This window comes from Vanellus vanellus (genome assembly GCF_965231255.1).
Source record: "Vanellus vanellus genome assembly, chromosome: 2".
NCBI classification, from domain to species: Eukaryota; Metazoa; Chordata; class Aves; order Charadriiformes; family Charadriidae; genus Vanellus; species Vanellus vanellus.
The window spans coordinates 13,775,193-13,792,805 of NC_138906.1; the positions used below are offsets into that span (position 1 = coordinate 13,775,193).

At 34.8% G+C, this 17,613-nt stretch overlaps 1 protein-coding gene across 2 annotated transcripts in view; it reads left to right on the forward strand.

Moving 5' to 3' along the window:
* Positions 1-17,613, forward strand: part of PFKP (phosphofructokinase, platelet) — a 47,297-nt gene that overhangs the window by 22,994 nt on the left and 6,690 nt on the right. The window contains exons 10-18 of one of the 2 annotated variants that reach the window (XM_082479078.1): positions 1,205-1,297; positions 2,342-2,467; positions 3,044-3,108; positions 3,808-3,877; positions 7,285-7,431; positions 8,267-8,337; positions 8,773-8,860; positions 9,629-9,781; positions 15,646-15,798. In XM_082479078.1, the coding sequence (XP_082335204.1) occupies positions 1,205-1,297; positions 2,342-2,467; positions 3,044-3,108; positions 3,808-3,877; positions 7,285-7,431; positions 8,267-8,337; positions 8,773-8,860; positions 9,629-9,781; positions 15,646-15,798 (966 nt within the window). The remainder of the gene's footprint in view (positions 1-1,204; positions 1,298-2,341; positions 2,468-3,043; positions 3,109-3,807; positions 3,878-7,284; positions 7,432-8,266; positions 8,338-8,772; positions 8,861-9,628; positions 9,782-15,645; positions 15,799-17,613) is intronic. The other variant, XM_082479077.1, reaches the window with a different exon arrangement.

The following is a 17,613-nucleotide window of genomic DNA, read 5'->3' on the forward strand; positions in this document are numbered from 1 at the left end:
CCACCGACTTCATGGTAGAGAGTCTGAAATCAACTCGAATCAGTAATTATAATCCTATTTTACTTTATATTTCTTGTAAAATTTTAATAGTAGTCTGTCTCAGTGAAAAAATACTGTCTACTTTGGACAAAGTTTTGTCACTTTTTTCTAAATGGTTGCTTTGCCAAAAATTTCATTGGTGTGTAAGATTAAGAAAAACTATTGAGCTGAAATTATTCTGCTTCTTGGAAACGGTTCCTTAAGAAAAGAAGTTGAAAAATAGTTATTGGCAGGAAGGAGCTATGACACTGACTCTGCCTGGGGTTTATCTGTGACTATGAAGTTTTGTTTTCCATAGCTGTCAGTTTGAGAGTAATCTTTGACTCTTAATTCTGAATTGCAGTTTTACTTTGTAAATTTAGCACCAAGTGGTGTTAAGTGTACATGCAGCAGATAGCTATTATGCATCTATGGAAGAAACATTACTTGCTTGCTACAAATTTCAGTGAGTTAAGACATTCAAAAACCATAAATACCAGGGACAGAAGATTTTGTAAAAACTAAAATTTTGTATAAACTAATTTTTTTTTTTTCTGCTTTGTGGTATCCATTGCTGATTCCTAACCTTACATGCTCACCAAAGATGTATTAACAAAAGATATCTTTCTGTGTCTTTAGATTTGATAAGTAACAGAGGAAATGGAAAGAAAGTCTGACTGAATGAAATAGTTTTGTTATTTTTTTTACTGCAAGTTTTAAAAGCCTTGTCAATTAGGTTAAAAAGTCATCTTCACTACAGTTTTGCTCAGAATGTTTTGGGATGTGTAATCTTGCACATTGATGAAAAAAGGAGTGAACAAAACACTGTAATTGAACTTCTTTCAAGTATTGTAATTATAATGTTTAGACCTATTTTTATAAGGCTGAGGACTGTGCATAATGAAACCAGTTTAACTGCAGTTAAATCATTGCAATCTAAGCCACTGTTTTGCCATTAATAATTAAAATGTTCATTTAAAGAAACTAAACCTGGAGTTTAGTTCTAGGTTAGGAATAAACTAAAGACTGGCTTAACTTTTCCAGTGTTTTTATTACCATTGACATACCGATGTATAGTATATGTAGAATTTTGTTACTCCAATAGCATGTAAAACAGTAATGCTAACACATGCGTATATAAAATAATGATGTTAATAAAACCACTGTATTTTGAAATTCTTTGCAGCTTGTGGTTCAGCGGCTCGGTTTTGACACCCGAGTAACTATCTTGGGTCACGTGCAAAGAGGTGGAACGCCTTCAGCTTTTGACAGAATTTTGGTGAGTGAGCCTAAAGTAATCGCTCATGGCACCCCATGGTACATTTTGATTATTTATTTGGGTGCAGGGTAATTCTTTACCTCATTAACTTGACAAATCCAATTATTATCTCACATTAACTGTCTGAATATCTCAAATTCAGAACAGTAAAGGATTTTGTGTAAAGGAATTTGTAGTTCTGAGGAGAAGGATCTGGGGGTCCTAGTAGATAGTAAATTATCCATGACCCAGCAATGTGCCCTTGTTGCCAAAAAGGCCAATGGAATCCTGGGCTGCATAGGGAAGAGTGTGGCCAGTAGGTCGAGGGAGGTCATTCTCCCCCTCTACTCTGCACTAGTGAGGCCACAACTGGAATACTGCATCCAGTTTTGGGCTCCCCAGTTCAAGAGGGACAGGGAACTGCTGGAGCGAGTCCAGCAAAGGGCAACTAAAATGATTAAGGGATTGGAGCATCTCCCTTATGAGGAAAGGCTGCGAGAGCTGGGACTCTTTAGCCTGGAGAAGAGAAGGCTGAGGGGAGACCTTATTATGGCGTACAAGTATCTAAAGGGAGGGTTGAAGGAGGATGGAGCCAGGCTCTTTTCAATGGTTCCCAGTGACAGAACGAGGGGTAATGGGCACAAGTTGGAACATAGGAAGTTCCCTTCAAATACACGGAAACACTTCTTTACGGTGAGGGTGACGGAGCACTGGCACAGGCTGCCCAGGGAGGTCTGGAGATTTTTCAAGACCCGCCTGGATGCAGTCCTGAGTAATGTGCTCTGGGCAATCCTGCTTTGGCAGGGGAGTTGGACTAGATGATCTCTAGAGGTCCCTTCCAACTCTGAAAACTCCGTGATTCTGTGAATCTATGTTAGGATTAAACAGCAGAGCTGCAAGAACAATCATCCATACTTAAGAGTATTAAACAGCCTGTGACATTTTTACCTACCAAGGAATACTTAGTTTTAGCTTGATTTACAGAGAAATCGTGGCCATTATTGTAATTGGAAGACTTGTGCTTTTAAGTGCTTGCTTGAACATTCAAACGTTATCTATTTTCAGGCAAGTCGTATGGGTGTGGAAGCTGTGCTTGCTCTTTTAGAAGCTACTCCAGCTACCCCTGCCTGTGTGGTGTCCCTGTCTGGAAACCAGGCAGTCCGTCTGCCTTTGATGGAGTGTGTGCAGATGGTGAGTTTCTGGCAAAATGCCAGTTCATAGTTATTCATTAACTGCAACAGACCACTGTGTACAATAGCTGTCTGTTGTCACAAAAATAGTGATGGGAATGTACACAGCAGTTTCCCACATTTGGGAATAATGAACTTCATGTGTGTTCTCTGCGTTATTACTTCTTTGCAAACTAACAAACAAGAAATACATATATTTTTAATTTGTTTTAAAATTAATCTCAGATTTTTTTATCGTTAAAGACTTCAGATGCTTGCAGCCATTTGCATGACATACACAACAGTCAGGTTTCTGCACTAAAATTGTTCAGTTTAAACTGAAAAAAGAAAGCGCAAAAGAGGTAGATTGTTGGGGTTTCTTTCCCCCAGGAAGGCTTTAGGTGTGTACTTCTACTTTGTTATTCTGTCCACTGTAATTCATGCTATGATAAGAGGTAGCTCATAAATTAATGAAATGTCAATATTTCTTTTTTCACTTTGGAAAGCTATTTCGGAATGATCTGTTTACTGGAATATATTAAATAATCAACTTCCTGTGTTTTTTAAGCATAATGAGTAATCAACTTGGTTTTTTAAGACTCAAGAAGTCCAGAAAGCCATGGATGAGGGAAGATTTGTTGAAGCTGTGAGGCTTCGTGGAAGGTATGGCCAATAACTTGTATGAATTTATTGGTCTAGAAAAGCTGAATTGCTTTGCTGTTCTGCTGGCACTTGGCATTTTATTTTAAACAATTTAATATCCATATGGTTTTATATATTTGAAAATAATAGAGGAGACAGAAGAAGAGTTGCTTAAATAGAATAATTGAAATTCTTATCTGCATAAAAACATGCAAAACAAAGAAAAATATTTCAGTATTGTCAGGCTAGATAACTAGTCACTAAGTAAAGAGCTGATGTGCTATATGAGCTGACGAGTAGCAACCATATGTTTGTTCATTGAAGATTTTAAGGCCAATCCTGTGAGCTCATTTGTAAGTAGCTGGTAGTTTTCCAGCAGTAATGTTGGAGGGAGACATTCTGCGCTTTTGCGTCGACACAGCATTTTCTGTTTCAAGTCATTTGATAATAAAATGCTTTATCACGAATCTGTAAAACTCACGTGCTAGTTATATAGTTGGGTTTTTTTCATTATTGTCCTACAGGATTGAGTATTTTCCAGTGTTCTCTTGTTTCCAGGTTTTTTTTGTCTTTTACATTTGTAATAACTTTGGTCCAAATATTACATAACTGTTTTTAAAAGTTTCTGAAAAAAATCAAGTGTTCCCTTAAAATAACTATGAGTTGAAAATTTTACTCTTTACTTATCTTATTTACTTTGTTATTTACTTATTTATTTAGGAGCTTTGAAAACAACCTTAACACCTACAAATTACTGTCTCACAAAAAACCGGATACTGAGCTTCCAAAGGTATGTGTTTTTTCTGCAATGCACGTCTGCTTTTGGGCTATCTTAATACTGTTTTTCTTCTCTCCCCCTCATCCCACCTTAATACTCTCTTCAAACCTATGCTATAGGATATTTTATAAAATTAATTAATGGCAGAAACATGCTTGCAACATACAACTTTATTCTAATAATAACAAATATTGTTTAAAGTTAAATACCATTCTGAGTAGAAAATTTCCTGCAAGATAGTTTCTTTCTGTCTTGGATATATGTCTGGTCCCAATTGCTATAGTGTTCGTTCGTAATAGTTAATGTTATGCTGAAGTATTAAGAGGATTGAGAACCTAAAAATCTTGGGAAAAGGAAGGAAGATTCAATGTAAAAGAATTCTAGCCCTTCCTTTTGAAGGGCAAAACTGTTCAAGAACAGGGGTAAGTCCAGGAATTCATGGGGTGGAATAGTGAGGACAGACGCATCATGTTTACCTGATCTAATAAGTCATTGCATAATATAGTGGTGGACACTTAGTTTTTCTTTTCTTTGTAGTTTGTAAATTGTGTATAAGAGGAAATTTGGATTTATTAGGAAGTAGACACTAAATGTTATGTGCAAACAAATTTTGGACAGGATTTTTTTGTTTTCATTAATGATTTACTGAATAATTCTGGTTTTGACCATAGTTGGTGACTATGTCACCTCAGTGGCTAATTCCTTTTTTAATAGTGGTTTGTGACAATTTGTTACCTTACTTGCATGATTACATTACTTTGATGTTTTTTAGATTTTTTTTTTTATCCCAATTAAATATTTAAGTAATAGTATCTTCTCAATATTATTAAGGAGAGCAATTGTACTGAAAACAGGAAAAGTTCATTTGAATAGCTGACATCTGTTCGGAAGTTCTGCAGATAGCAAGTAACATAATCACAGCTAGCCATTTCAGTCGTCAAAAATTACAGCGTAATATGTCATGGAAAACCTCACACAGTAAAGGAAACTTGATTACGAATGAAGTCAGTAGAAGCTTTCGAGGAGACTATGATAAAATAACTTGTTTAAATTATTTTACTTTTTCCCAAACATAAGTAAAAGTAGGTATATAGACCAAAGTTATTTCAAATATACCTGCCCAAAATGTAATTTGAAAAAAAAAAAAAAAAAACCAAACCCCAAAAGACCTAAGTTAGACCTTCAAGAGATCAGAGTTCAGGATTTTTTTGGTGGATATTCAACATTTCCTTTGTTGTGTGTTTTTGTGGGGTTTTTTGTATGTATTCCAATGCAAATTTAGGACTGTTAGCACTGGACTTTTGTATTTTGTTTTAAAATAGTTTTGCCATATCTTTTTGTGATGGATGACATTAGAAGGAAATGTAGGCTGCTGGTATTTATTAACTACTTGGATTTGACCACGATAGGTAAATCTGCGTGCTTCAAAAAAAGGGGTTGGATGGGAATTAAAAAGTAGATAAAATGTGCATGTCATGGGAACTGAGGAAAAGGCTAAGCTGATCAGATCACTATATCCTGGTGAATGATCTGCTTTAGCAGTGTTGCTTCACACAGGTATTTTTCTGTTTCCTTTGCATTTTTTTGCAATCCTTTTTTTTTTCTTTTTTTCTTTATGTCTTTTTGGTTTTTTTTAAGAGGTTTCCGCGATCATTACCTAACACCAGTTCTGGTTTGTGTGTGGGTGTTTTTTTTTTTTTGTATTCCCATCCTCCAGGATAAAGCTAAAAACATCTAGCTCTTCTGCAGTACCAAATTGTTACAATTCTGTCAAGTCAATAGTTATAAACAATTTAAGGTCATCCAGATGACCTAAAGCACAATGAATTTTAGTGTATAAGCTTAGGGTGTCAAGCTTTCTTGCATTTTGCTTACATAGTTTGCTCATTTAAATTCTGTTTGCTAAATTCATACGGAGTGGTTAAACTTTCCCAAAGGTCACGCATGTAAACTTTTAATTCTTTACTTATATTTTGCTCTCACTATTAATTTCAAAGCTGTAAAAATAAAACAATTAATAAAAATACAATCCATTACCAAAAAATGAAGACGACACTGCAGTTTATCTGTTGTAAGTCAACACTTACTGATGTAAGGGAAACTATTGAATTATACCAGCTGACTGTTTCTTGATCAAAGACAGTGGCCTGTGATTTATCTGGAAATAAGCCTTCTATTTCAAGGAATGCTTCACATACAGAAAATCTGCATTTCATGCTTTGCAGTTAAAATTTAATCAAAAGATACTTACTAGCATTCTTGCTTTGTTTACCCTTACAGTGCACATTTATGAGTAATTTTTCTGATATATTTTTCTTTTTAATGCAAGTATTGAAGTGTTTTCCTCTGGGGAAGAATCCATAATCTGAATGATACTGGGTTTATCAGTATAAAGTAGTAATTCCGTTGAAGAAAGCATTCTTAACTTGAAAACTGTTGTGGTTTTAGAGCTGGTTCTGTTGTAACAAGACAGAAATTTTTAATAGCATTTTGTAGCTAGATTGTGTGATTTTGGCCACTTGTGCTGTTTGGTTTGTAATGCTTACATCCATTTAGATGTAGGTGTTTTATCTAGAGTACCACTGAGAACAAAGCAATATAAATGGAGACTAAATGCATAGGTATGGAATACACATTATATACCAAAATATTTATTATTTCATGTTATGCTTTAAATAGAATCTTCTCTCTTACATTGCTTGTGGTTTAAATTACAAATGTGTATTTGATATCTCAGACTTTTTCATTTGACTAGGTTAGCCACTTACCTAGGACACTCATTAAACTTGGGGAGACACTGTATATAAGCACAGTTACTTTGAGACATTAGGAGGTGCTTTAAAAACTGCCATAATTTGAAAAAGTATGGTATTGTGAAAAATGCTGAGGGCTCCTGTTTCCTACTATATTGTCAGCTGCTCTAAAAACCTGGCCGATACTTTAATTTAAAAGTTGTCATCTGTTCTGCTTTGCATAGTACCGATGATACACACCTAACTGCTATGGTGCTAGAATCAGTTCCTACTCTTTTCTTGACTATTCTGGGTATTTTTGCAAAAAACTACTGCTTTGATAACATGAAACTGGTTGAATAACGCAGGGTATTTTACATTTCTTGAACGTAGCTGAGCTAGAATATAAAAAGCTGAATAACTTAACCTGCAAACCAAATGAAAATATGATAAAGTCTTATTTAAAAAGAAACATTCTTTTTTTTTTTTTTAAACTGTTTCTGTGTGATATTCTGCAAATGGGGAAATATGTGTATGGATCTTCTCGTTAACTTTAAATTTTGGATGGTTTTACGGGCTTTGAAATATCCTTTTCTACATTCCAATACGTAGCAACTGTGCATAATGGACAAATTAACCATGGAGTAGAAATTAAAGTGCTTATTAAATATTATTTTTCTCTTGCAGACTAATTTTAATGTGGCAGTTTTAAATGTCGGTGCCCCTGCAGCTGGAATGAATGCTGCAGTGAGAGCTGCGGTGAGAGTTGGCATAACTGAAGGACATAAAATGTTTGCTGTCATTGATGGATTTGAAGGTTTTTCTAGAGGGAAGGTCAGTATGACATGTGTGGATTACATAGTAGTATGTACCCCATCCCACACCACCACCTTTGTTTATGTTCTTAGAAGGTATGTTCTGTCATAACTGTTGACGGAACTGATCCTGTAAGTTCTTTTATTTCATAAAGATACATAAAACCAAAATTGTAACTGTATTTCTCAGCTATTCAAGTCTATAGATTAATTTATCTTAATTATAGCTAATCACATGCTGCTTAGTTACAAAACTAGTTCAGATGAATCCTACCTTCAAATTTTGGTCAATGTTTAGCATATGGTAGGTTTTCCACAGAATAACAGAAGAATCACTGATTCTGTGTGATGAGTGGTTGCATCTGTGCTCCATGGCTATAAGAAACTTTGCAGTGATGCTTGTTGAGGGAGGAAGTGCTTTCTTTTTCCCCCCCAAGGTGAGTTAGGTTCTTCGGTTCCCCTGTTTTCAACGTTAAGCATCAGTTGGCATACTAAGGACAAACTGGATACAACACTTATGACTTCTACAGCTAGCTGGAGCCAAAGGTCCCAAAACTAACTTCAGAGACCTATTTTTAAATTTTTATGTTTCACATTCAGTAGGAGAGGATGTGAAAATATGATCATGATATGAAACAAGGAGGCAGGGTTCATTCTCGTCTGGAGGAAGAAAGAACAAATAGACAGAATGGAAAGGGATTGGTAAAAATTCAAGAGAAATGAAGTTAACTTCTTGATGCTATTTTCTTTCTTTGCCAAGTTCTTTTTGGTGCTGTCTGTGTCCAACAACTTGTTCCAACAGCTTTACGTTAAGTAATACTTAATAGAATCTCCCTTTTTACTTTTATTCAAAGATAAAGGAAATCAGCTGGGGAGATGTTGGAGGCTGGACTGGTCAAGGAGGATCAATTCTTGGTACAAAACGGTAATGTCAATTTTTGCCAATTGATATGATGGATTCTAGTATTTTATATAACCAGTGTATGATTCCAGGCTCTTTTCCTTCCACAGAATATTTCAGGTCTTCAATTTTTTTATTTTTTTATTTTTTTTATCGTTACATTCCAGCTTGAGTATCTTTATAGTACTTTACCAGCTCTGAAGAGAGAATGAAAATGGGAGTCAGGACCTCAACTTAAAAATTTCCTGGGGTCCTTACACTTAAAACGTTTACAAACCTGTAGTATCTTTACAGTTGACATGGTTCCTTACTGGTTGTCAGGAAGAATTCTTTGTATGGATAGATACATAAAAAAATATTGCACTGCCTGCTCAGTTTACTGTTTCAGCTTAGTAACTAGTTCTTATTGCTGCAGTCTGTAAATTGTTTTTATTTTTCTTTTGGTTTAATAATTTTTAGTACGCTTCCTGCAAAATACTTGGAGAAGATTGCTGACCAGATGCGCACTAACAACATTAATGCCCTTATGGTTATTGGCGGATTTGAGGTACCCGAAATGTCTAATTATGTCTACGTAGAGTAAAATTCCTAATTTTTACCCAATCTTCATGTGAAGTGCATTTGATTATAACTATATTTGATACACAACACAAATAGTGTTAAGGATCAGAAGTACTGTCAATCACTGTTTCTGTGGAAAGTTGACACTCAAGACAGCAACTAGGAAAGGCAAAACAGGATGTGCTAGATGGATAAAAAAACTCACATAGTGCATTTCAAAATATGTAATTGATCTAGAGAAGTATTTTCTTTTTTTTTTTCCATATTTCATGTTCATTTCATTTTACCAAAATAATAAATTTTTGAAATCTTGATTTAGAAACATATTTTACCAGCTCTTCCCAGAGAACATGCTTATTGCTTCTTGATAAGGAATGAATCATCCATTTTTTCCAAGCTGTTAGGCATGACCTAGTTCAGGAATATTAAGATTTTAAATGAGGAGTAACAGTACCTGAAGATTGGGGAACTAGTTTGCAGTATGTTTGTGTTGTACAAAGAACTTTGTTATGTCTAAACTATACATTCCCTTGAAAATGAATGTGCTATTTATTGTTTATTTTCAAATGTATACCTGGTTTTAATGCTTTCTTTTTTGTGTCTGTGTTAGATTTTAGTGGTTCCTTAATGCTTTGACTTGCTGAAGTGTGCTGTGGTAGAAATGGCTCCCCCTGTGGCCCTTTCCATTTTATCATTCCAATTTTGCCCTTATTTTATTCATCCTAATTTTTCACCCAATGCCTGTGCTCAACAGGCGTACCTCGGACTTCTGGAATTGTCAGCTGCCCGAGAGAAATATGACGAATTCTGTGTTCCAATGGTTATGGTTCCTGCAACTGTATCCAACAATGTACCGGGTTCAGATTTCAGCATTGGTGCAGATACTGCTCTGAACACTATAACTGATGTAAGTCTATTCTGGTGTGTGCGCTTACTAACGAAGCAGTTCTGATTAAAACTGACTAAATTGGCTAGAACTGGATATTTTTATAGACCAGAACTTTGGAAATGTAATCTGGAAAATAATAGTTACTTGATATAGCCACATTCGTGATACCTATTTAAAAAAGAGAAGGTTTAGCATCCCAAATGCTTCCATTAGGTTTGAAAATACAATGACCTGTAAATTTGTAAACTACAAAATAAGATGGCATATATCTCTTGTATATGGAAGAAAGAAACCTAAAGCTAAGACTGGATGATAATTTGGTGCACTGCAGAGGAAAAAAATCTCTATCATATGTAGAGTATCAATATACCTAGCTGTAAGAAACACCGAGTGAATGTTCTGTTCAGAAAGAGATCCTTATTTATGTAACATCTTTATTCTTCTAATAGAGAATGTAAGATCCATATTTCTCTAGTAGGAATTACGTTTATTCTATGAATAACAGATTTAACAAAAACAGTGGAGACATATTATCAAGTAGTCTTTTAAAAATCAAATCCAGTAATATGATATAAATTAAAAATGGATTGATAAATACTATTCTCAGAGAGAAAGCATTGTCAAACCATACAAATTAAATTGTCAGACATGCACATTTACAGTTCATCTCAATCACTGAAGAAGCATTAATCCATCACACCTCAGCTAAGAAGACCAATTATGTTTCTATATATTCTGACATAATCTCGTCTCTGAAACAATATCAGTAATATTACACTTTCTTCAAATTTTTTTTTTTTTTTTTTTTCCAGAATAATCTGTGGACACACATCGCAAATACAGTTGCAGAGTGTCCATAGTTTGTTTAAAACACAGAAAAGGCCTAATAAGGCATTGGTCTTCAAAACTGAATTTACATTTTCACTTATAAAACAGAAACATGTATACATATATAACATTCATAACTTAGTGAATGACAATGAATTACCATATTAGATTACAATTTCCACTTTCTGATTTTTGTCTCCAGCCATGTTGGAGCCAGAATGTAGAATTTTTCACTGATTGTACATATTGAACTACATTTTAAAAAGTGAAAAATAACAAGCCTAGCGCTCATGTAAAGCGGGAAAAGTATTTCAAGTTGCTTTTGACAATTAAATACCAGTTCTTGTATCACTTAGATGTATTTGAAGATTTTAATCATGATATTATTTTCAGAAATTTGAAGGATTCCTCAAGTGCTATCAACTTCAAAAGCACAAACATAATTTTCACCTGGTTTGTTTCTGGTTTGTTTTGGTTTTGTTGTTGGTTTGTTTTGTTTTGGATTTTTTTTTTAACCATGCCAACATAAATGTTTTTGTCCTCAGCAAAATAAACCCTTCAGTTAGTAAATTTCAGTTTCCTGAACTATTGCCTTGAACAAGACTGTAAGCTGACTAAAATTTATCTTGAACGTATTCATTCTAGACAATTTAGGTTATAAGTGCTGATGTTTTTTCCAGTTCTGGTAAATAAAAATATCTCTAAAATGATTGATCACAAATTAAGGTGAGTAAAATGATTGTGCATAACACCTACTTTTCTTCTTTTCTTTTCTTCATAAACTTTGTTTACCTAACTGGCTTCTTTTTATAGGTTACTTCATGTAAGAGATATTCGTAGTCAGTCAGTCTCTCCTTGTTGCTGTGTTTTGCTTTATATTTAGGTTTCTAGATGTCATCTGCCTTCACTAGATAATAAAATGTCAGTATCTTCATATTTTCAATGCAGTTGTTGAAAACTTCTCAAAATTATATATTATTTTTTTACTAATACCTTCTGTCTTGTATTTACATTTTATTTTGCCTAGATTTTTCTCTGAAATAAATATGAAATGTGATGGTTTTGCAAGATATAGATCCAATCCAATGGAAAATTAAATTTTATTCTTTTTTGGGAAGGAGCAGTCTTTTGTGTTGGGGAAACATTTCTGCCTGGTATCTTTTCAGTTTTCTGCTCTGATTGTTTGAACATAATTCACTAAAACTGATAATGAAAAATGTATCCTTTCATTCCTGTGCTATATGTTCAGATCAGGTTCAATAGTGATGATGCCCTCTATTAAACGTGACTGATTGATAGGCTCAATACAGGTCATACAATTGACTGTGGTAAATGAACGTAGCAGATAGACATGAATGTCCATTGTATCTAGTTTGTAGCATCTTTATTCCTATTGCCACTATTAGGTCAATAAATGCATCATAGTTTTCAATTTTATGAGATTATGAACACCAAAATGTCATCACATTTAGTTTTTCTGTGGTACTGTTCTTATTTCTATGTTCTTAATGACTTTTAGTAAGGTAAGTACGTTTCTGTTGGGTAATGAGGCCTTGTTAGTGTTTGGCGTTACTAGGCACTTGTCAATGTTAAGTTGTTTGAAACTTGTCAAGGCATGTACATGGTACCGTGAGACATTTGCAAATAAAATAATGTGTTAAGATGCTACATTTAGAAAGAAAATCAATAAATACTAAGCCAAGGAATACATAACATCTCAATGAGAGATCAGGCAAGAGTGTGCTTTTCCCTAAGTCGTAGATAGTGGACGGTACATTTCTCAATAGTTAGAATTTAGATTCTATAACAGATTCTATGACCCTCTTGAAATGCTCCATTTTTTCCATTTTAATCTTAAAACACAGGCTTGTAATCAGTTGAATAGTAGAATTTGGTTTCTCTTTTGAACAGTGTTTCAAATTTATCTTATGCTGTATTTTTTACTTCAGTTTTCATAATATTAGTGAGAACAATTGTCAATGAAAACCCCACAATATTAGATACCTGGGGAGAGTTAGAGGTTTCTGTACCTAAAAAGGGTATGCTTAAGGCTTGTATATCTAGATATATAAAATAAATTGTTTTAGGATTGCAGGATAAGTACACGAATTCTTACTTTTCTGTTAAAAGAAGCATCAGTAAAATAACTACCATGATAAAAAATATTCTCAACGTCACGTTGCTAATCCAATGAAATTAATAGAATATTTCAGATAGCAGACCTCTGGAATGTGACGACAAAAATGTTAAGTCTTTTCCTACATAATCGTGAAGGATATAAATTTATTTTTAAATGAAAGTTGGATTACTTAATATTGATCAAAAAGAGGCATTAGCAGTACTTTTTGCAGGTGAAACTAAAAAGCGGAAACCTTCTCTGTAATTAAGCAGAATGAGTTAGATTCTTTCAGCTACAGAACATGGAAAGAGAATGGAAAGGATGAAAACTTAATTTGAAAACAAAGCCCACTGATGGGCTAGAGAAAACTGATGGAAAGAGAAATAAACCAGAACAAGCTATGCAGGTATATTCATTTGATTTAGGAGATATAGATGTAAATGGGGAAATAAAAAGAAAAGGTATCAGCGGGAGATGGAGCAAAATAGAACCTGGAAAAGGAACATGCTGAAATTCTCTAAGATGTTTCTCTGAGAATCTTGCCCTTTCCTTTCATCAGAGGGAAGGGGATACAGGGTGATCAATTGGTTTTGTGAGAAAAAGAATAGCAAACAGCCACACGAAAACCCTTTCTCACTGAGGAGTGAATAAAGCTACAGTTGGATTGCCTTAATGCAGTCTCCATGCAGTTTCCTTGAAAAACACAGACTCCTGTACCCTTGTGGTGCTGGTACTGGCATATGTGGCTCCACGTTAGTCTGTTAGGAAGCTGAAAATAAGCCTGGTCAAGCTAGCTAACCAATTAAATTATCATCCAGTTGAATCCTAGCAACAGCTGGATGTCGAGCTAGGGCAGTAAATGCATCCTTTTCAATGGCCATTTGCATTTAGATCAACTTAAAGTCAGCAAACCACAGTCTTGCTTAACTGCATGGATTTTTATAAAGTATCCTTGGTTATGGCAGTACCTTTTTTAACAAAAAAAAAAAATAATCAAAGGGTGTGAAATGATTAGACCATTTTATTGATGTAGTGCAGTATCCCTATATGATCTTACTGCGGTACTTCTTTTCAAAAAATAATTGTAAAGCAATTATTAAAACCACCAATCACTTGTTTACCCTTTTATAATTATTAAGTGACCCTTTATTGAAAGTCTTTTCATAGTTTGCTGCAGTGATGTGAAGATGTTGCATATAATCATCTAATGCTCATGCTTGGTGAAGGTGAAGTCTTTGGGTATGTTTGCTGAAATCACTTGCATCAAATAGAATGGCAATATTTAATGCAAGTAAAACATATCTTAACTGCATCTTAACATATCATAAATGCAGACTAACCAGTTGTGTTAGTTATTGCTCTAAATCTCCCTTCAACTTGGTTTCCCAAAAGTCTCAGTATAAAACTTTTTAGAGAAACTCATGTTTTGCAGACCTCCAGGAAGTCATGTGGTCTTACCAAACCACTGGGATTCAGTGCACGTCTTCATTTTGCAGTAGAAATAAAAATTCAAAGCAGCCTGACTGAGCTGAGTTGGGCTAGGCAATTACTGAAATTTTATCAGTGACGTCTTGTCCACTCAAAAAAACCCCATATCTATTTCTTGCTCTTCTGGCTGTACTGCTTCTCAGAGCTACAGGTCTGAAAGTGCAGTCTCTTAGATTGTGTTTCAGATTTGCACTGGAAATGCATCGTAGCACTGAGCTTAATTGAAAGTTGCACTTATGAAATACGTGAGTAGAGAGAGACTTTAGAAAGTCATTTTGCACATATGCACCTACCACCATGTGGCCTGTCCTCTGAATAGGATCTGCTTTGTCTAGGAAAAAAAATCTAGAGAGCAGAACTCACAGGTGAATTTTTGCCACATCATTTTGTCCTAAGTTATTGCTTAAATCAGCCACTGTATAGATATTTGTGGAGATAATGTGGTAGCTATCTAATTTTGATCTGCAATAGTTTGCTCCTGTAAATTGATTTGAAAAATAGAAAAGATGAGACTACTGTGAACATCAGTCATTTCTGGGAGAAAGATGTTAAGAAAAATGTAACATACTATGTAATCAGGCTTTCTTGTGGAGAGTCATTACATGAGCAGTTTGAAAAATTGCCACGTGTCATGAGAGATGCTGATTAGTTTAGTTTAGAAATAATTGGAATAGTCTAACTAAAAAATGTTTACTGACTTAAAACAGCTGCAAAATCTTAACCTTTAAGTATTATTTTGACATGTATTAGGAACACCTAATCCTTTTGACATGATGATTTTTTTGGTATTGTTTGGAATCTTCCCAAAGACCTACAGCTCCTTTTCAAAGAATCCTTGAACTGTACTTGCAAACTTTAACTTATCTATGTGCACACATTCCTGGATTTTTCTGGGCCTATGTCCATTCCATGTGCATAGAGGCAGATGTGTGATGTTGACAGAATCTTGGAAGGCATAGGCAAAACCTTTTTTCCTCTTTCTTGGTGGAAATAGATGTGTGTCTTTACTTTATTAGGATAACATAGTTTTTAAAAAAAACATCTTTCTTTAAGCATTTCCTTCAAGTCGTAGGTGGTTTACTAGTTAACTTTCTAAACTCCTTAACATGTATCAAACTTGGTTCTTTAAGTGGTTTCTTGTGGAACGATTTCCAATCTACCTTTATGCTGCCCTTTTCTGCCCAACTGCTTCAGACCTCTATGCTGTGCACACTTCAAGTTCACTCTGTATTAACTTGCACTAATCTGCATTTCTTCAAAGAGCATTGTGCCAATGCAACCCCAGTGCACTGTTGTGGTATGTACAGGATATCCTCCCCAAATAATCTCACCAGTTGTATTTACTTGGGCCAATGGACAGCCAAATTTACCATCACATGCAAGGAGTCATTAGCAGAGCAATCCAAAGACAAGGAATGTATCACTCATACTTGTACCACTGCTTCAGGCCTATGAGAGTTGTCTGCAGCTACACGAGGCACGTTCCCGCTTTGAGGAGTTTTGCATACCTATCTGTGTGTTGCCTGCTACTATTAGCAACAATGTGCCAGGCACAGACTTTAGCATTGGTGCTGACACTGCCTTGAATGCTATTGTGGAGGTAAGACTGCATATCTTTTAAAAGTTAAGATGATAAAGTACATAAGGTGAGGATACCTAAAGACCTTGAAATGTCTAGTTTTCTAAAATAATTCAGTTACTGTTGTTTTATATGTTTTATAGTTAAGAAGTTTCTCAAGACTGATTAAAGATTAACCTAATAAAAATTATTTATGTTGGATATTTAACTCTTGGGGGCTCTGTTTTGCTTTCCAAGACTGCTGCATTAGTGCCTAGGACATTTGCTTCTACTGAAAATAAAATATTTTGCTTGCTTTGATTTTGTTTATTATCTTACATAAATCCTCAGCGTTACTTAGATGAAAGAAGAAAGCACATGTTTTAAAAATAAATGCCACATTTATTGCATGGGCTAATGACTGAGCTCAGTGCAGTAGAACATTTTAAGTACATGGTTAACACTAAACACGAATAATCCCATAGACTGCATTAGGCTTAACATATATTAAGTGCTTACATATACATGCATAGTATAAGCAGTTAAGTCTTCACTGATGCTAACTAAACAGTTAGAGGCCAGAACTTGCTATGAATAAGTTCTCCATTTAAGTCAAAACAATCAGTTTTCTAGTTTTAGTCTGCCATAGCTTTTTCCCTTGGGTGTAAAGGCTTTTTGAAACTTTTGAAATTCTTTACTATCTTGTTGAGTCTGCTGGAGCCGCAGAAAAGGGAAATGAGTTGAAGTCTAATGCAAACAGATGAGTAAACCTCTGAACACCTCTGGGTTTTATCAAACCCCACATTATCAATCTGTATAACTAATTATGAAATAATTGGCCAAGAAAGTCAGAATAGACATCCAGGGGTTTGAGAAATGCAGGTTTGTTTTCCTGCTGTGATACAGTGATGTTTATTTGTATAGGGTGAAAAAGCTCCCGTAGATGATTTGAGAGCGCTGTGTCAGAATACATGATGGCCTGGGTCCTTGGGAGATGCAATACAGCATCCCTGAGGGGAAGATGACCTAAGATGTAGTGTGGGTAAATTTTAGCAATATGTTTGTAGGTAGGACACGGGTATTTTTACCACTCCATTAGCTGCTTCCCCGTTACCTACATCTATAAATGTCAGGCTAAGTCTGCTAATTATGACAGATATCACTTTTAATTGTTATGCATCTGTACAAGTAAAAACACAATGGGGAAATAAGTGATCGCATATATTGATGCTTCCTCTTATTTCAGTATTTTTATTACTAATTTTAATTGCAATTTGTACAACTTTCAGTAGAGCTGTCAGTAAAAAAAATAATAATGGTTGTATATTGAATTTCATTATGGTTAGAATGTTTAGTTTATGCTAAAAATAGAACACTGTTGATTTGGTGAAGTTTTGACTATTGGATTTTTCACGAACCTGGCTCAGTTCATACGAAAGCTCAATGGCAATGGAATTCCAAAAGTACTCTGAAGAGTCACCATGCCTCCAGTTTAAAACTTCTGAAACCTGAATCGGGTGTTTGAGCTTTGGCCTTTCCAGCCTGTGGAGCAGTATATAAATTAATCTTTGAAATCCATCTGTGCCATTTTTGTGTTTGGGTATTTCTGTCACAGTCATTCTGAGAGAGCAAGAACAACAGAAAGTTCTACTATGTCTCTTGTATAGTCAAGAATAGAAATCGTTCTAAATAAATCTAAAGTGAGTAATCCCAAAAGCAACTAATGATTTGCATTCTTGCTTAGAACTTATCAAAACGCAGAAAATTTCATTCTACTACCAGCAGCTGGAAAACTTTTCTAGAAAGCTTGGCATTTACAGATAACTTTGAAGGGTAGAAAAACTCATTCTAGGAAGT